Raw genomic sequence first — 20,837 nt, 5'->3', positions numbered from 1 at the left:
TTAACTCATGAATGTTAAAAGGTACGTATCATCAGTACGTATCCAGTAGCACGAACAAATGATTATAGCTTACATACATATGTCGATGGATATATTGAGGGATATAAATCAGTTGATATCCTAATGTTATCCTTTTTTTTATTTTAAAAAAGAAACCGATTCATTTTTTCTCGCAATCTATTTGCCAAAAAATACATGTACATGTATATGTATTTGTATATACAAATAATAACTTATATTTAACAGTTGACTGTCCGGATTTTTCTGGTAATACAAAGTTTTATTTACATACTTAAAAACTTGGCGGCGATACATTATTTCTTTGGCACAAGAAGACTAACGGCATCTCATTTGATGCTCACTTTTATTCTAAAAATTCATTTCTTCTTATTGTTTAATGAAAACAATCAAAATACTCCCAGCACTGTTCGTCTTGAAAATATATTATTTCGTAGTATGCCGAGCCCAAGTTGTCCTTTTGACTTGACTCATCAGATCGTTTCTCGGTGGTAGACGAGCACTAGTTGTACGAGTTGGTGGTGGCCCAGGTGAACGTAACATCGCAACAATTTTTTTCTGAGCTTGACTTTTGTCATTGTTAGTACTTTGAAAATTTTCTTTGGAAATACCATCCATACGTTTGCCTTGTGGTGGTGGATCCAAAACTATAGGTGGTATCTCTTCTTGACCATAATAACGTTCTTGCTTGATCTTGATGTTATCTATTGACGGCGAACTTTGATCATTAACATTACAAGGTAACGGTTTAATGAAAGACGATTGCTGAATATCCGTATTCTCGGCGATACTTGTCGTTGTCCTGTAATTGTCCAATTTGTGATTCATAACAGGTGACGGTGTGAAACTATTGGACTGAGACACTCTTAGAGATATTGAGCTTGGTGAAAGCTGTGCTGAGTTCTATAAAAACATATACAGACAATATATTAGAATTTAATTTATGTTGTTTTGTTAATGAGAAAATAATGTGTTATGGAAATAACTTACCGACGGTCTGGAATTAGGAGATAATAAAAATCCATGTGGCATCGTGTATGGTGATGGCGTAGCATAAGGCGATCTTTGACTTTGGTATGGACTGATATTATGAAGTCTCTCCATTAGTTGTGCTTGGAAATGTAATTGATCAGTAGAACTGTTGCTTCCTTGAATTCCCATAACACCGAGACTACCAGGATATAAAGAATCCATGGAGTAAGGACAATAAGTGAATGCCGATGGATCCGATTCCCAAGATGAACTTTGTTCTCCAGTTCGTTGGCACTATTCACGGAGGGAAAATAATTGGCACATAGACTCGATAAAACTTATTACCAAGTTAACAGAATCTATTTAAATCACCATATACTTTCCTGTACATACAGTTTCCGTGCAAATGAAACTCACACATACCGAAACTGTAACATTTACTAATATGTACATATACACGATACATTTATTTATATTACATAATAACAGTATTAAAATTAAAAAAGTATAGAAAAAGAAATATTGAAACAAAACATTTATACATACAAGCAAACTAATACCAACACTTATGATTATTTTCTAGTAAACAATGAAAAACATTACCTAGCATTTATTGCTTGCGAGAAGTCCTTAATCTTGTGCGAAGACCTGTTGAACAACACCGTCATACTGGCACTTAGCAGAATTATTAGATTAGCGGTTTAGCTTTAATGTTCCATCCTGACGAACAACAATTTTATCGAAATTCGTAATGGCGAGTATAAAATTTTGATCGGTCATAAGCAAACACATGTATCCACATCTTCCATATTCGTGTATTATAAGATTTGTGTATTCGATGATAGTCGAGTCAAATGTAGTCGACCGATAGATAGATAGATCGACAGTGTGCTATATACATACATCTGTCTCATAAAACGTTCTTAAAATGAAAATATTAGTGATGAATTTTACATAGAAATTCTTTGACGTATCTACTAGGAGGCTACAAGAATAGAAACAATATTTTACCTAAGTCTCAAGATGATCATAAAACAAAAGAATATTCTTCGCTGTTTCTTCAAAGGTAAATAACGGAAAGCTGTCGTTTGTAAGCGGCATGCCGAACGTGTTTTACTCAAGAACGTGAAAATTCTCTAAGAAAAGATACATGTGTGTTTGGTTTATTGTGGTGTGAAAAACGTAAGACGAAGAGAATAATGAATATCGAATATTCAGGAGCAACGTGTTTGCCACATTGATCGCATACCGATCTTCTCAGCCTAAGACGACACTGACAGATGCAAAATGTATAAGGTGTATGTAAATCGGTTTATTATAAAGTTAAAAAAAGGACTCTCGATACAAAAGGCGGTTACGGTATAAAAAAAGGAATAAAAAACAAGTACAAAATGCATTGTTAAACGTTAATGGAAATGCAACGTTGGTGCAGACGTCAGACGACATTTGCTGCTCCTTTTCGTTTCATGGGATTCGGTAGAACGTTACCTGGCCAAGATTAGGTAAATCAGGAATGGTGGATCCCTGTTGAGTCGTTGTCGACGATACAGGTATTTGTGATTGCGTATTAATGTGACCACTCGATACACGTTCTTGTTCCCTGAGATGACCAACCAATGCTCCTATGTGTTCCAACAATTCCTTGTTTTGCACCAGCAATTGATGCGTTCGCATCTAGACGAAAATTAATTCAATTTTGATTATCTCATTATAAAATCCAAATACTATTATGACGTTGATGGATCAATAAGATCGCGTATACTTACGTTGCAAGTACGATGCAATAGTTTGTGAAGTTTTTATCGTCAAATTTATAACAAATTTATTACCTGAGCTTCAACGCGTGCAGCAGTCTCTGCTGCAAGCTGATCCTGTAGAAGTTTCGCATGAGCAACAGCAGCTCTGGTTTGTTGACTTTGCTGCTCTAACCGTTCTCGTAAAAGTTGAATTTCGTGTTTGAGAGCAGTTAATTCGCCTCCTACCAATAAACCTCCGCAATCGGAGGCTACCGTGCCCTATTATAATGCACAATAAGTATGAAAAGTTAATTCAAAAAAATTTATTTTTTTGTTCAAGTATTGTCAAAAATAAATAAAATAAAAGAAGTAATAAATATATACCAATGGCGATTGTCTGATAGGTGAGGTAGAAGCTGTGGTTGCTGGAACATCGTGAGATCTCAGAAGACAAGAAACAGACGATTGTTCCTGAACCGAATCCTCTGTTTCTCCTAACAGCGATATGTCTGTAATAATATTATCACACAAGTACACAAACAAATAATAAGAATTTATTAAAAATATTCAAATTGAATAATTTTATACCTTTGTGCAACGTCAACGGTGAAGATTGCGATTGCTCGTTAGGAATTTCATCTTGTTCCTCGTAAACGTCACGATGATTCTCGCTGTGATCCTTTTCTATTTCCTTTTCCTTTTCCTTTTCCCCACGATCTTTATCCTCATTCGTATTATTTATACTTAATTTATGGCACACCTCGAAGGCTTGTCCCACGGTTCTCACCACCCTCATTGCTTGACTCTAGTAAAATCAAATTCTTTAAATTTAATTGAAAGATCAAATTATTCTATTCCTGTGCATGTATGTGAACGACGAGTTTCTGATAACGTATTTAAATTTAATCCTTTATATTCTCTATTTTCTTTCACTACAAGCTCTCTCTCTCTTTTTTTCAGAACACATTATTTTTCACATAATTTATTTTAAAGAAATCATGATATTTTGTAATAAAAAATTATTATTATTAAAAAATATTGCATCACACTTGTCATAAGAGTTCAAAGGGTTTAATATTAATTACTCAATAAGTTTTTTTTTGTTTAGCGAAGGACAAAATTAAATTCAAGGTTCTTTACGATTTAAAGGAAAAAAATTTTTTTTTTAATCCTATAGATTCCAACGTTACAATTAAAAGGGATGATTAGTTGATAACAGAGTTAAACGGATCGAATGAAGCAATAATCTTTTTTTTTTACGTTCGTCAAAATAATTTGACACGTCGATTTACCTCGAGTTCCTCAAGTTCATCGTTTTCCTCCTCGAAAGGATTCTCATCGAGATTGATGTCAATCGATGTCGAACGAACTGGCTGTGAAGATGTGGTTTTCGCTCGAACAAACGGTCTTCTTAGCTTTAAATGGTTAAAAATCGTGTCCGGTTCCTTAAAGGAGAGCTTTTTGCGTGGTTTAAACGAATTTTCGCATTCTGAAGCTGCAACAACGCTTGAAGGGACGGTAGAACCGGAAATCGGATTCGCCAACGTCGTTGAATTCGCGTTGACGATTGTTTGCTTCGTCCAATTTTTCAACATTTCGTTCAGCTTAATCAAAATTACTTCGCATCCTTAATTTTTAATAATGATTTCATACAATAGGATTTATTTCAAATAAAAAAAGAAAAGTAATTTCCTTTATTTTAATCTTCTTAAGAGAGAATAAATATAGCCCCGATCAGAAAAAACTCTTGTCCCGATTTCTTACAAATATCTATATTACTGACTATTTTTAATATTCATTTCATTGATTATATTTGCATCAACGAATAATTTTCTTCATTTTGTAACAACAATCACAATCTTTATTATGTTCGTCTCCTTTTCTTTTTCCATAAAATAACATAACGAAATAATTCTTATTGTTCCATGAAATTTAATTTCCACAGAATAAATGTACTTTCAACGCATAACAGAAGATCAATTTCATGGAATATTTTACTCTTCCTCGTATTGTCAATCTTTTATTTTAGTCCTCTCTCTCTTCCTCTTCCTCTCTCTTTCTCTCCCCCTACTCTCTCTCTTAATGATAGCGCATTACTCATTTATATCAAAAACAGATATGTTATGTTCTTTCATCGTTCCAATCTGCCAAAATCGAGCTCGATCAAAACGAAACTAGCTTTTCGTTCGAAGTGAATACACACGTTACTCTGTAGACAATAAATCTTCATTTAGGTCAGTTTGTCCGTATAAACTTTCATGTGCGCACACAGCAGTAAAGATTTATTTTGAATTCTTGTTGCATTTTTCTTTCGGTTGTTTGTATTGTTTCTTCTTCGAAAAATCGATATACATTCGTTTGTTAAAAATCTCAGTTATTCTACAATTCATTAAATGTATAGATTTCAAATAAACTGAATTTTCTTCTAAGCTTAATTATAATTATTTTCTCATAAATATATGTTCTCCTATAAATATATACTTTTTAATAATTTATATATATAAAAAGTACATTTTATGTAATATAAATTATATTATGCATATACATTAATTATTCAAAAGTACATATTTATAATATAACATGCCTAAGAGAAACATATACAATACTAGTATAGTATGCAATAATTAAATAATATATAATATAATAAAAAATTTTTATTTCTTTAATTTTCTATTTCTATAGAAATATATAATATACACTCTCTCTCAAGTATAAATACTCGTGATGACGAAATTCGCAAAAAATGGAAAAACAAAAAAAAGAAATCATCACTCTATAAGTTTTTGACGAATGACATTTTACAACAAAACTTTATCAAAAACTAACAAAGCTGTCACCGTTCAGATCCTTGGAATTGTTTCCATCGAATATTTGTTATTAAATAGGGTAGTTATATTTTCTAATATATACATACATAATTATCGTATACATAAAATACATATTTTCTTGAACCAAAGGAAGACTAAGCACGAGATACGTTTTGGAAAAGCAGAGGTATACGTTCGAGTACCGAATAAATTTCTTTCCGACGCTATGAGAGTAAGCAACGTGGGTTTATTTGTATGGCGGATACACAGTCATTTGTAATAACAAGCAGAGCGCACACAAAGATACCATGATCTCTTTTCTACCATTATTTTCCTATTTGTTCGTTCCTCTCTAATAAGTTCTTTGTAATTTTCTTCTAAATATTTAATTAACGTTTTGAAAAATGTTATCGTTTCTTTTTAAAACTATAATAGATGATGACGACAATGATGATAATGATAATGTCAAAAAAAAGATATGTACATATACCTAAATTATGTAATCTATAAAAAGATTCTTTTTAACTTGAAATATACACTTAAAAATACAAATTAGTATATAGACAATACGAATTTAATTCGTCATTTGAAATTGAAATTCAACGATAATTTAAACTTATAATTCAACGATAATATAAATTTATTTTAAACATAAAACTTTGAATAAACTACATAAATGAAAAACTATTATTGATGAAGAAACACTCGATAGATCTAATACAAAGCTAGCTAACACCGTTTCCATCATGAACTCTTCATTTCTTTAGCAGATGGAAAAAGAATCGATAAATTGTTTCGCTTGTAACTTCCTTTAGAACTATAGTCGATGAGATATAATGCGATATTCCATACACTGCTTCAATTATACTAACATCTTTAACACGAGCAACAAACACATTTCTCTCTTTTCTATTTTTCTCCCAAAAAGAGAATTATTGGAGACATCAACGATCGTAATTCTAACATTCTGAACTCTAATGGCACAAAATGATGAATCACACTTTTACATTTCTTTTTTTTTTCTACGTATCAATGTCCACCCAGAAAGATGTCTTATTCTCACATTAGGAACATGAAAATTAAGATAACACTTAGAGTAGTAAATCCAAGAATACCGAGTGTACAGCGTCCGATGCGGCAGCACACAGCACAATGTGAACTGACTCGTAGCGAGCTGATTTTTCCTCTGGTTTATTTATAAGCGCATTAATATCTCTCTTTCTCTTTCTCTTTCTCTCTCTCTCTCTCTCTCTCTCTCTCTCTCTCTCTCTCTCTCCCTCTTTCTCTTACTCTCTTGCTCTCTATCTTCCTCTTCCTCTCTCTTTCTTTGTCTTTCTCAGTGGCGGAATTTTGTTTCTTGAACCGATAACTCTTCTTATCGTTCGATTAGAAAAGTTTCAAGTAATTGCACGATTATCATTCGTTAAGATTTTGTTTCTGATATTAGAAATCAAAAAAGAAGAAGAAAGTATTCGAAGAGATTCATGAATGAAAAATTAGAAAAGTTCAATTTTTTTTAATAAAATAAAAATTAATTTCTATTATAAAGTTTGTCTCGTGTATGTAAATAAAAAGAAAACCTCTTCTTTGTTATTTCTTTTGAGCCACTTGGTAAAGAAACGGAATTAGATGACGTCATAAATTATCTTTACAAATAGGGTACTCTAATCGCAAGAAAGGAACAATGGAATAAGAAAAGAAAAAAAAACAGAAGAGAATACTGAACTTGGCTTTTTCTTTCCCTTCGTAATCAAGAATGTGGTATTTTATTTATAGGGACGCAATAATGCGGATTGATAGTTAGTCAGAATGAATGTTAGAGTCACGTTAATTGTCTACATTTACCTATACGTATATGTATATATGTATGTATGTATGTATGTATGTACGTACAAGAATCGTTACATTTGATTTCCCATCATAGAACGAAAGCATGTAGAAACTGGTATAAGTGCTTCTAATAGCTAATATCGATATTAGAAACTCGTCGTCGAATCGCGAGGGTTAAACTTATCAAAGAACAAATAAGTCTTACCTTTTTACTAGATTTGAAGACGTTACATTTGAAGGTGTTACTGCTACCGTCACGGGCGATGTAACTAAAAATTTTCAAGTCGTGACTATCGTGGGAGACATAGAATATCCTGAAAAACAATCAGAAATGGACGCAAAAATTTATTTATCTTTTCTGTAATTTGTTAATGATTTAAAAAGAGGAAAAAATAAAAGAAAACGAAAACTAAAAACTAAACAAGAGAAACATATTTCATTCTCACCTGTAAATCGGGTGATGCATGAGATATAGTTTGTTCTCTTCCATCCATTGCTGTTTCTTCTGAAAAAAACAAAAAAAAAAAAAAAAAATAAAAAAAATAAAAAAAAAAAGACAGTTATGAAAAAACTAGCTTGAAAATCGCTAGCAACCGATTTCTATTGACACGAATACATTGTGGCTCCAGTCCAAATCCATTTCTCGTTATAAATCGCCACTTCGCTCATTGCTAAATGGCTCATCATTTAAGAACGTGATATATGTATGTATGTATATATATATATATACACGCGCGCACATACACATAGATATATACATGCATACATACATACATACGTACGTACATACATACATATATATATGCATACGTACATACATACATACATACAATTTCCTTACAAAGATACATTTGTATTTATACTCTTACATACTTTCTTCTTCCGGAGCATGACCTTCAACCCGTCGACCGATACCTCCAACGTCACTTTCTTCTTCTTGATCCCTTTCGCCTTAAATTCATACTAAAAAAAAAAAAAAAAAAAAAAAAAAAAAAAAAAAAAAGAAAAAGAAAGGATAAAAGGAAAAATAATTGAAATATAATTTTTGAAAATTCAACAAATTCAACAAACGTTTACGTCGACATAATTGATAAAATTTAATCAGCAATTATGTTAACTCACCCGAATCCTTCGCATCGCCGCCACGATCTCAACTCTGCTGGTTGGTCGAGGTACCTCCATAGAACCAATGAACTGAAAAAATGAAAGAAAAAAAAAAAAAAGAAAAATAAACGATATTCATCGAATAATATCTATTTCACAAAGTTGCCACCATATCTCAGTAAACCCCAATCAAGCCTATTTTCGCGTTCCGAAGTTTCTTTGGATCAACGATCGTATTCTTTCTTATATTGAGCACCTCTACAATCCGTATTTAGAATCCCCCATTGAAGCTACGACCGGGCCACGTGTTCGAACGGTTTGACTTGCACGTGGTAGTCTCCCACATATCGTAAGAAAAATCGTAAGGACTAAGAAAGTCTAGAGACACAGTCTATGCATTCTTCGTGAATTAACGATCAATAGTCGACGTTAAGGCGACGCTTAGCTAGGGTTAGTTTCCTTATCAACCCTACGACAAAAAGAATCCTCCCCGCTTACTACAAGTCCTACTCTAATTCTGATACTATATGAAAAGGAAAAGGCATGATGGAAAAAGCATTTGGCCATCGATCTTTTTAAAAGTTCTTTATTAAAAACGCATTTGTGACTATTCATCACTGCTCGTGATTTCGAGGAAATGTATGAAGGTGTGTGAATAACCAAGAGAAAGAGAAAGATAGTATATGTGTGTGTAGATATCTACATGTATGTATATTTGCGCATGTTGTGAAAAACGAACAAGAAGTTAAGGAGAGCTTTATGAGCTTTAAAGTCGAGCGCACAAAAGCTTCGACCTTTCTTGGAACGTGTACTACTGAAATAAACACTTGTACAATGACGTCATCACGACGGTACCGGGATGGTCCGAAAATATCTCGTGTCGTTGCCGTCCTCCTTGGTTGTTGCACCATACGCGATATCCTCGATATTATATTTTCGATTCCTCGAAAATTTCAACTAATAACTAAAATCATCCCCAATTGACTTGATAGTCTATCTTTCCTTGATGAAATAACTCTAATCTTAATCTAGTCATCGCAATATGAACATAAGTTGATCTAACTGGATCAGATCAATATGTTCAAGCCAACTGCTTTGGATCAGTTAAAATCTCTACGGTCTAGATACATTCGTTGATCTTTGTATGTACGATAATATATGAACTTAGAAACAATAGCCATAGATAATGTATGCTTAATATTGAATTATTTCGTGAGTCTCACAATTTCATCAAATTGCAAAGTTTAAGGATCAAAGTTGAATTGGGCCACTGTAGTTTCGAATGAATAATTATACAAGAATATGTACTATGTGTATATGGTAGCCATTTAAGCGCGAAAAAATTGAACATATCTTTTTCTTTATAAATAAAAAAAAAGAAATTTTCTTTTCCTATAATAAAAAATAAAAATAAAAATATTCAAATGTTTCTAATAAACTATAAGTTATGCTGGAAAAGTCATTGTGTTAAGGTTTTTGTTTTCTTCTTACTACTTCGAGTGAACTTCGAATTTAGAGTCAAAGAACCCCAATAATGTTGGATTATTGAACATTAATGATAATTAATTATTATTACTGAGTAAACTCGGTCTCTTTCAAAGAGATCATGATAGATTACCTTGGCGTGGAAGACGATTCCACGGTGGAAGGCCTCCTCGCTGTGTAGCGGTATCCGTGTATCGTACTCGTCATTATGCACGAGATTGTACTGCTTCTTAGAGGGCATGCTTCTCCCAGCTTCATTCGATCTCGTTCGTCCAGTCTCGCTAAAAACGACACGTGTTCGGTCAGTTAAGTGACTCTTCTGAGGCCCCATAAAATTTCAAATATGGCGAACGAAATTACTCTGAAAATCTTTTCTTTCATATATGCATATATCTCTTTTTTTCTGTTTCTTTTATTTCAAATTACTTCAAAATTAAAAAGAAATTCTTTTAAATTTTCAATAAAGAAAAAGAAAATATTAAACACAAAATAAAAATCGTCCTTTTACCGACAAAGATTTTGTATCATTTATATCTATAAACATATCGAGAAAAGATGTAAATTTATTCTAAAATTTTCTATGATATTCAAAGTTGATAGATTTCATGTCTCGTGATTTGATCACGAGATTTTCCTTCAATCTCTATGCGTATATGAAAACTCAACGCATGTAGCAGATATCGGGATAGTGGATGAAGCACGTGCTACAAGTGGCTCCGAATTCAAGGTCACATTCATACAGTTCGTATTTCATTGAGTAACGAATCTATTCGAGGGTTCGCCTCTTTACCGAATAATAATCCATTACGTATTTTCATTATCGACTTATGGTATAGTAGAAGAATTGTTCACCTGGTTCAACATCGCCAAATCAAGTCAGTGATTCCATTAATTGGTATGAAGAAATAAATAAAAAAATATTTTTATTCGATTCTTTAGAAAAATTATTTCAAATATAAACAAAAAAAAATGTGAATTACATATTTGTTTCGTGACACTCTGTATATTCGAAATCGAAACAACAATACAATTTTATATCATAAATTTCAATGAATCAAAGGATATTTTCGTTTCTCGTTTTCGAGAAAAAAAAAAATAAATTTTTTTTCACATCTTTATTTTTTTTATTTAATGGTAAGACAAATAGAAGATTTTCTATTTTCTAATGTACATCTTCGTACGTTTTGCTCATACAGATCCATGGGCATCTGTATCGGCATCGCGATGGCGAGTTCAATCACCACGACAGAGGATGCATTTTTGCGCGCGCGCATCTCGAGAACACACCTGAACGCGTCAAGGTGTTCTCACAACGGATCTCAAGCTTGGAACAAAGGAAAACGAGGAGCCTTCGATAGATAAATATGAATGTACTTATACATACATATATGTTGTAAGTACCTTGCGTGCTTATACACATTCATGCATAATTGCTTCATGGACTCCGATCTATATTTTATTCTTTATTTTTTATATGTCATTATTAAGTTTTTACAAAATTATACATTCTTCGACAATAAGAAAAGTAAGGAAAAGAAAAAAATATGGATAATTCGTGAGACATTTAACTTTAATATCAACCAGCACGAAACGTCTTAAGATTACTATATAAGGCGTTCAATTTTCATTGATTTTTAGTACCATTATAATTGTTAATAATGTTAAAATTTTTGAAGATTATAATGAATAAAAATCAAAAGCAATAACATCAACAATATCTGAACAATAATCAAACCAATCTGAAGATTTTAAATAAGAATATCTACGTAAGGATTGATTGAACGAAACGTGACACCCTATAGAACGAATGAATAATCGAAGGGAAGGGAAAAAAAAGTCGAATCCTCGGGCCATTTCGTTTACCTTCACCTTCCATTTACCACGTGCGTTAAAGAACGCTCGCGCTCTTAAGATCGACATTAACGTGACTCCACATCAATCTCGTTGCTTTATAACAATAAAGATGTTTTCAAACTAAGGTAACATTTTCTTAATATAAAATCGTATAAGGATAAGAAAAAAGTGAGAGAAAGAGAGAAAGAATATAAATGAATTTTTAACATACCCGACAGCTGATTGGACGATCGAATTCGATCAGTTCTCATCAACCGTTTCGATTCGGTTCCACGTAAAAAAACGTTGCTTGTGAACGTAGCTTTAGATAGCCGGACGGCCAGCCGCTCGGGCGAAAGGAATAATCACGCATTCAAGTTAGTAGACACGGTAGTAAGAAGGCACATCGACGATCCCACATCTCTTTCTTTCTCTCATTCCCTCTTCGCCCCACAGGTCGTCGTCTTCGCTTCGTCGTTTCTCTCTCTCTCTCTCTCCCTTTCTCTTTCGAAAGAACCGTAGCCGTCCTGTTGTTGGGCTTCGTTCTTGGAAGAAACGAAGCACAAATATAAGATACGAAGAGTCAGAGTCGGGCACTTGATCGGTGCGCTCGGCACTCTGTCTTCTCATTCATCCTTTCGCGCTCCTCCTCCTTCTCCTCCTCTAGCGCCACCACCACCTCCCTCCCCCCTTTCTCCTTTTCACCTCTCTCTATCACAGTCCAATGGACTGTGATCCACGTTCTCCAAGTCCGCGACGTCTTCAAACACCTCTATCCTACCCCGTAACGCTAAACACGTTAGGCTCGCATGCCTCGCGAGCCACAAATTGATAAACGCAACTTTCCAGAGAATTTTTACGATTAGACGAAAGAGTAGCAACAGCAGCTACAGTCGCGAGCCGCGCGAAACTGAGAACGGAAACGGAACAGTCCTTGCCGTTGTCCCTATTATCGCACCGCACGCCTTTACTCCTACCTCTTCTAACTCGCTCTAACCGTGTCATAACTTTGCCTCATGCACTTTTAAAGACAACTTTCCGCCTTCCGTTTAAGAAGGACTAACGTCAATACACAAGGAGAACAATCCTTGCACTTTGATGGCTCAGAACTTTCGATAATTTATTTTGAAGGGTCACGAAGAACAATCGGCGCTCCTATGCAGTATAATGTCTGCATCATCCTTCCTTCTTTCATCCTTTCTTAGAACCATTCACCCGTTTCTCTCTTCCTTCCTTTCTCTACCTATATCTCGATGTTCAATTCACCTACAAGAACACGTCGTTCTCATGGAACATCGAACGCGAATCATCTATCCCTTACTCCAACCGAACCTAGCGTCGCACTGAGAATGCACGATGCGATGGCAACCGTCAAAGTGAAAGCCCGCTCATCTAAGAGTGACCTCTCTTGGATAAAAATGCAAGTTCTATTCTTTATTTACTTGTTCGGTTGATATCCTCACATTTGTTGTGTTATCAATATTTAAAAATTTTTTTTATATCTTCATTCAGAATAATTGAATCTTTGATTAATAATAAAAAACTTAACATCAATAATTATTGGGAATACAATTATTTTTGTAATAATTCTCTTCTTTCTTGTTTTATCGATCAAAGATTTTATCAATGCGAATTCAAACTATTGAGCGCGGGATACCTAAAGTTTATCAGTTAAACTTATAATTTATATATTGTAATAAAATTTATAATTGTTGATAAAGTATATGGGGCAATATTGAATTTATTTGAAAAACAATATTTTCTATAATAATTATATTCCATAAGTTTCCCTGTATCAATAAACCGTTATAAACATTCGTGCAAATAAACAAATATTAATATTTATTTATTCATTGAATTATTACTAAACGATTATTGCGTATATGTATGTCGTATAGGCAAACCTTGATCATTTAAAAGATGATCTTTTGGACTTTCAAGGTACTTAGGGCCGTCTCCCACACCCGTATGTATCATGTATTTAATTTTACCTGGTTCTTGAACTTTACTATCTATTTTTTCTAATAAATCCTAAAAGTACAAATATTTTATTTATTCTATATATTTAAGAATTAAGTGAAGTACATACCTGTGAAATTTGTACTGTTTCTATAGGTAAACCTCTTTTATAATTGTTCAAATTATTATTGGCAGGAGGAAAATAATGATCTAAAATTGCCACTATTTGTGGAATATCCTTTTCTAATAAATATAAAACTGCATTTGGTCCTGCATCGTACGTATATGCTACCTATAATTTAATGTTATTAATATTATTATAATTAATTTAATGTTAATAAAATTATAGTATATAATCCTTGTTATAAATAAGTATAGATATATATGTGTAATACCTTTACATCATTAACTACAGTATTATATGAATGAATAAGATTTACAACTGCAAAAGAAATGTCATTCATGTATATAATAGAAGGATAACTATCTAGGCATACTGCATGCATTTGATTGGAATCTTTCATGGTAAGTTCTGCAAAGGTTGAGAAGTCTTTTTTCATAATAGCTGTCTGCATTTTTTCTGCCCGTTTTGGTACAATATATTTAGCACGGTAATGTAAAAGTTCAGAGGTATCCATAGTTCTCTTCATACCAACAGCACTAGAAACTTTTTTCTTTTCATCATTTATCTAAATGTGTATAAAATAATAATTAAAAATTGTCATGAAATACAGCATCATATTTTATATAACAAAATATCTTGAAATATAGCAATACATACAACTAATATCAAAGTCCTCATTTCTGGCCAATAAGATGCAGGTGCAATTTGTTTTGCTATACTGTCATCGCCGGTTTCACATGATCCCATATACCACCTCACAAAACCACCTATAGTACTTCGACACGCTGAACCAGATCCCACTCGTGCAATAGCACTAATATCACCCTACTCCGATATTATAAAAATATAGACTTATCTCAATTTAAGAAAATCTCAATTTAAAAAAAATTACACATTTATATATGAATCAAGAAATTACCTCTACTTTATATAATTTTGCAAGAGCTAAAGCAAGACATGCATATCCTGCAGCACTAGAAGCTAAACCAGATGCGGTTGGGAAATTATTTTCTGAACAAATATGAAGTTTCCAATCCATTAACTCACTGGTAAGATTTGCTCTTTTTCTAACTTGAAAAAACATATTTATTATTATATTATTTTTAAATCAATTCTTTTATTGTATATAACAAACTTACTTTCAGTCAAACATTTTTGTAATCTTGAATTGTTAATATTTTCTTCGCTGAAATATATTAATATTTAATAAAATATTAAATATATTATATTAATTTAATTAAATTAATATATTAATTTAATAAAATATTAAAATAATATAAAATTTTAATACATAATATATTAAGATATAAAAATGGGTACATACTGTCCATTTAACCATATACAGTCTTCTTTGAAGTGTTGGCTGATCATAACAGTAGTTTTTGCACATAGCTACAATGAATATTCATAATGGATATTATTTAGATATATCTTATACATTTATTATTTATTAAAAATAAATATAACAAATTACCTGTTCTGTATTTAGACTCACACTTATCGAATCGTTAACAGGTAAAAGTAAATTTTCGTCACGTTTACTCCCTAAAAATAAATAGAACATAAATAAATTAATTAACGATCGACGACTCATAACTACAGTAGAAGATAGTACAAGTGAACATTTAAATATTTTATGCAATATGTTACACGTCATACTATTATATTTCACCATCATTATAATAAAAGACCCAGTTACTTCATATTTAAATTACTTTGAGTCATGAAATGAAAAGGTCAAAGATATTTTTTAAAAAGGAATAGAATTTTAATATAATATTCTTAAAATGATATGAAAACTAGATGCAATATAACTCAAAATGAAAAATACATTATCGATATAATTTATATCGAAATTTCAAAGAAAGAGAACCTATGTTGGCGAATATTTTTTATAAATATTTTATTTTATATAATACATATTAATGTTTTAGGAATAAAATAATATGTATTACGATAAAAAATTTTTTTTTCTAATAAAAAATATTGTAAGAATACGTACAATATTTAATAACAGCGATGTTAACAGGCGCAATACATGTAACGGTACCCATGACAATTTGAGAATACTAATGCGATAACCGAATCACCCCGATCACAGCGATACCGGAAAGTCACTGAGCATCATACTGCTAGTAACGAAATATTTTTCTTGTATATAATGTAATCATTTTCTCTTAAGTTACCCTTTTTCTATCGTCACGCACTACCGTTATCATATATCGAGTTTACCCGAACATAACCGAATCAAGCCGAACAAAATTTTTAGTAGGTAAATTTAAGTATTGAGTCGACAAATCAAATCGATTTAGCTTGATCACAAAATAAAAGTATTGATTCTTTGAAAATATAAACATATAAAAATGACTAAGAGATAATTTCAAACATTTATCATTTCCGAGTGGTCATATGAAGATAATAATAAAAAAATGTAATAATAAAAAAAATTATGGAATTGGAGGCAATAGGTAGCGACATATTAAATGGTTACTACATAAAAAAAATTATTTAATTCATAGTACATTTTATATTATACATAGAAGAGCAAATTCATGTTGCATCCGTCATCTCACACATACATACATATGATTATTCATAATAGCTCGCAGTTAACTTAAATAAAATATATCAATCTCTTATTTTGATGTCCTTTCACATGTAAATAAAATTAAATCTGAAACACACACAAATTATATATTTAATAATTAATAACATTGAAACATTTTTTTAAATCATAAATTTTATTAATTTACCTGCAAAGTGATTGTGGGAGACTGGATATTATTGGTCCATATCCTTGTGAATTATCATAAAGTTCAAATAATGGTGCTGCAACTAATTTGTAATTTTTTGGTACTGCGAACAAAGCTGAAAATATTAATTAGAAATAAAATAAGAACATATATAGTATATACATATAAAAAATTATATTCTCATATATCTTACCTTTTTCTTGTAATTGTACAAGGAACAACCTTTTATGTTCCTTTGGTTTAGTAATGTGAGGTGGAACATATGGATATTGAGGTGGTTCAAAGTTAGGTCGCCACCAATTTCCAATAGTATCTTCTATGACCCATTCTTGTTTAACACCATCTTGACGTCCAAATGTCTAGAAGTTAATTGAAGTGTATTGCACTTAACATATTTCCAATATTTTCATAAAATAGCATATAATACATTCTTCTTCATTTAGTCCACTAAGAACATGGTTACATTATATTTAAAAGTGTTTGATATTACATTGTTATTTTTTGTAATGGACAATTTTTTGAGAGTTGCCTAATATGTTCCTTACACAACCCACATTATATTGACATTAAGATATGTCAGAAATATTCACTTGAGGAAATACTTCTGACATGCATTCCTTAAAAATACATAGTGAAAATGAAACAGCTGTTGTACATATATATATATTGATACTAACATTCACAAATTTGGCAATATATATATAATTAATCGAGTTTTGAATGACCTACTTTTTAATTAAAAAAACATTAGCCCTGCTGTGGTTCAATCGAGTATTTGTTACCTACTGAGAGTGAATTTAATTTCATACATTATACAGTATATAATTATATTTTTGTTAGTTATCAAACTTTGAATCAAAATCCAAGATAAAATGTAAATACAATCTTCTTAACGTTTTACAATCTTCATATCCAGTCTGTTTAGCGTCCATATTACATATAAAGAGCTGGATAAGAACAATGTTCTTAGCTAACCAGAGCATCCTAGAAGCTTTGTTTTGTAACTACTACGAACATCAATTTTTCCGGGCATGCAGCGCACTAAAAATAGAAAACCTCTTATAATAGTAAAATGAAAATTCCCTAGTTTGAGCTACAGGCCCGGTTACATAAGTTCTACATACATCTTTAAAATTCATACAATACGTTTATAATAAGACAATATTACAATCTAACATATTAAAGTGCCACTCCTAGCCACCCTGTAAGGCAGCATAAGGCGTCGTGGTAACTGTTACCTCAGTAAGGAGCCGTTTTAGGCCCTCTACCTCGTCTTCTCCTGCATTTAGTTCTCCACCAGGTCTAAAACAAAAAGGAATAAAAGCAAATTATAAATATATTACATCAACTAATAGATTTTATGATTAATAGTATACTTAATGTATATACTTACAATTTGAAGAATGTTGTTCCAAGCTGTAGAAGAAGGACATGGGGTAATCCATGTTCGTGAACCAAAAGTACGCCTTCCACACTCCGTCGCATTCCAATTTTGTCAAATTCATCTCTCATACGTTGAAACCTTGCAGGCACCGATGGATCTTTCTCAAAGAGTGGCTCTTTTGTTCCAAATGTATAGTTTGTCAAAGGATATCTATGATAAATGAGTTGTATTCGTCTGTTAGGCTTACTTCTTTAACCTTTAGTAAGTAAACTCAGCTTCTCCAAAATTATATCTTAAAGTAATAGGACAACATACAATATAATAATAATAATATAGGTACTCACAATGCAACAAACTTTAGTATCAAATGTTAAATTTCTAATGATTCCCTAATTTTTTTTTAAGCTAAAGATACTCATGAAATTGAATTTAATTATAATACATTTATAAGGAAATATTATTTTATTTGATTCTATGTAAATAATATAGATATTTAAGAACTATTTCTGATTTTTTATATAAAAAAATTTGAATATATTAAAATAATAAGATTAAATAATAATCTTATAATGCAAAAATATACAAGTATATATATATAATTTTTACTAAATTTCTCAAACCATTTCCAATTTTTATATTGACTCAATTTTTCTAATAATCAACAGTATCCTTAACTATTCATTTTACAGATTTATAAAGTTATTGTAAAATGAAAAATATCAATATTTGTATATAGTACCCAAATTTATTAACATTTATCATATTAAAAAAAAAAAGAAAAGAAAAGTTCACCAATAAAATAATGTAAGTGTTATTGTTCATATTCATAAAAAGTGTAATCTACATAATTAAATATATTACAGTACCAATTTCAACATAATAGTACTGACAAGTTCTTATATCTACATACATGTAGCATTACCTTTTCACGATACATAATGTCCAATTAATGGTCATACTCTATATATTTTAAGTATTCTTACATAGTAATAAAAATATAAACAGATTCAAAAAAATAGCGATAGTGAAATACCCATAAAGATAGTTGTAAGTTTGAAAATGTTTCACCGAAATTGAGCTATCTCTTACATAAATCTATCATGATATGTTTAATATGTTTATTTAAAATAAAGAAGGTTTAAAATACCTTCTCTTACGGGTATATTTGTAAACATCATCTTGATATCATTAAAGAGCACAGTATTATATGTTTAATTGTATGTAATTGAAAAATTATTATAGATATTAAAATTTCATTAACTTATTTCAAATTAAATTTTATCATGCAGTCTATAATCCTGCATAATATATGAAACTAGTTAATCATAATTAACAAGCCTTTCCAATAATAGACTGAAATTAGAAAACAAATTTGTGATACATTTCTTATTAACTTAAATAAATAACAATGCATAATAAATATTCCTAGTTATTATGAGGTACATACATAAACAATCTATAACGTATTCAATATAGAATACGGAACTGCTCTTTGCGCATATGACATATTCAAAAAAATTAATGTCTCTTATTTAAACTTTACAAAGATGAGATTGCTTAAAATGTAGGAAACTGTTAATTATAGTCTTTTCTCTCTATTCAGTTTATAATAATTCAGAGTTTCAGGACATATCCAGAAACTACCAATTAATGAGTTAATAACGCTTGTTCCACCCATACATTTATTACAAAGTAATACAATCAGATAATGTATGAATGTACAAAAAGTTTATTTATAATTGTGCAGGCTTTATATGAGACATGAGCAAATATATTCATTGAGAAACATAACAAAGATAGAATATTTTCTTTTAAAAATACCCATGATTATACATTGATGAAATAACGGTACCGACGAACGTTGATCTTTTTTTTTAATTCTTTTAATGATTGTAAAGCAGGCAATATTCATTCGAAGTATATAATACATCGTGCAACGAACGCAAAAATTATAAGTTCAATACAATCCTAAGTGTTTTAAACAAATGGTATTATGAAAAGACTTGTGCGTTAATTGTTTATGAAGCGATATATTATGTACTCCTTTTAAAAACTAAGAATATAATTTTCATAATTTCATATTCTAATATATAATACTGTCATAAATATCATAAAAAATTTTTTGGAATAATATTAACCATCTTTCACACAAAAATTTCTAATATCGCTTACATAAACATTCAGAATATTCTTAACGAAAGGATGAACAGCCGTCTCATGGTTGTAACATACACATATATATGTATATAGTATAACGAAAGACTTTAGGAACATAGTATTATCGCTAGCGTCTCTCAACCCGGCCATAGTTGTTCTATAGGAGAGGCAGTCAAAGGAGATTACTCTAAAAAATAATGTGATTAAATCACGTATATGCTGCTCACTTACAAATTAACTGTCCTGTTGATAGTTACGGATTGATTCTGTACCACTTTTCCTTCAAAAGAACTGTTACTTGTTCTTCTTGGCCAGCCAGTGGCCTTACCTTGAGTTGTTCCCATCGCCATTTTGTTGACCGTAAATATGCTTTACAGCACAACCAAAAATAATGAACAACCCAACAAGCTCACCTCTGGCTTCGAACTGCTTCCTACCGTTTCTCTTAGATCTCTTAAGCCGCAGTCAAGCAACGTTGTCATATTTCTCACCAAAAATATTTGACAACGCAGCGATACAATCGATAGTCGAATTATATTTTTGTCCAATCTGAAAAAAGGAGATATTTATAAATCTACATTATTAATGAACAAAAATACATATTATCGTTGAAATCATTAATAAATCAATTAATAAAATAGTAATTTCTAATTGTCTCTGCTTGACATTTAAAGT

The 20,837-nt window shown here is 31.2% G+C and overlaps 3 protein-coding genes and 1 long non-coding RNA gene across 11 annotated transcripts in view; all 4 read right to left on the bottom strand.

Annotated features, from left to right (window-relative positions):
• Positions 1-159: 159 nt before the first annotated feature.
• Positions 160-13,363, bottom strand: LOC146873108 (carboxyl-terminal PDZ ligand of neuronal nitric oxide synthase protein). 6 transcript variants are annotated; one of them, XR_014981980.1, is made up of 14 exons: positions 12,018-13,363; positions 10,086-10,233; positions 8,486-8,557; positions 8,237-8,326; positions 7,810-7,868; positions 7,569-7,677; positions 4,019-4,330; positions 3,315-3,531; positions 3,111-3,235; positions 2,820-3,005; positions 2,479-2,664; positions 2,002-2,126; positions 1,594-1,912; positions 1,216-1,418 (listed from the first exon to the last, which is right to left on the bottom strand). XR_014981980.1 is itself a non-coding variant. In XM_085656004.1 (13 exons), exons 2-13 carry the CDS (start codon positions 10,191-10,193, stop codon positions 445-447), a joined length of 2,217 nt encoding a protein of 738 aa, XP_085512130.1. In that variant the 5' UTR covers positions 10,194-10,233; positions 12,018-13,363; the 3' UTR covers positions 160-444. The 6 variants fall into 6 exon arrangements, 5 of the variants coding, with proteins under 5 accessions (XP_085512130.1, XP_085512131.1, XP_085512134.1 ...); XM_085656004.1 differs by lacking the exons at positions 1,594-1,912; positions 2,002-2,126 and adding an exon at positions 160-921 and having other exon boundaries at positions 1,009-1,284; XM_085656005.1 differs by lacking the exons at positions 1,594-1,912; positions 2,002-2,126 and adding an exon at positions 160-921 and having other exon boundaries at positions 1,009-1,284; positions 7,569-7,632.
• Positions 13,364-13,502: 139 nt separating this feature from the next.
• Positions 13,503-16,098, bottom strand: Mvd (mevalonate diphosphate decarboxylase). Its single transcript, XM_035882314.2, has 9 exons — positions 15,871-16,098; positions 15,343-15,413; positions 15,193-15,260; positions 15,008-15,054; positions 14,788-14,939; positions 14,526-14,693; positions 14,140-14,433; positions 13,875-14,036; positions 13,503-13,816 (listed from the first exon to the last, which is right to left on the bottom strand). Exons 1-9 carry the CDS (start codon positions 15,920-15,922, stop codon positions 13,658-13,660), a joined length of 1,173 nt encoding a protein of 390 aa, XP_035738207.2. The 5' UTR covers positions 15,923-16,098; the 3' UTR covers positions 13,503-13,657.
• A 286-nt stretch (positions 16,099-16,384) lies between these two features.
• Positions 16,385-20,605, bottom strand: Cpsf5 (cleavage and polyadenylation specificity factor subunit 5). Its single transcript, XM_035882320.2, has 6 exons — positions 20,394-20,605; positions 18,015-18,215; positions 17,860-17,923; positions 16,815-16,980; positions 16,622-16,736; positions 16,385-16,542 (listed from the first exon to the last, which is right to left on the bottom strand). The coding sequence occupies exons 1-6, from the start codon at positions 20,510-20,512 to the stop codon at positions 16,521-16,523; spliced, it is 687 nt and encodes a 228-aa protein (XP_035738213.1). The 5' UTR covers positions 20,513-20,605; the 3' UTR covers positions 16,385-16,520.
• The window catches only part of LOC146873107 (uncharacterized), a 31,321-nt gene continuing 31,074 nt past the window's right edge, over positions 20,591-20,837 (bottom strand). For all 3 annotated transcript variants that reach the window (XR_014981996.1, XR_014981997.1, XR_014981998.1), the window contains exon 5: positions 20,591-20,711. This is a non-coding gene — a long non-coding RNA (uncharacterized LOC146873107). The remainder of the gene's footprint in view (positions 20,712-20,837) is intronic.

The sequence above is a fragment of the Vespa mandarinia genome, chromosome 3 (genome assembly GCF_050613455.1).
Source record: "Vespa mandarinia isolate Hongniang chromosome 3, ASM5061345v1, whole genome shotgun sequence".
In the NCBI taxonomy this organism is placed as follows: Eukaryota; Metazoa; Arthropoda; class Insecta; order Hymenoptera; family Vespidae; genus Vespa; species Vespa mandarinia.
Note: the sequence above shows the minus strand (reverse complement) of the source record. Positions and strands in the feature narration are given on the sequence as shown.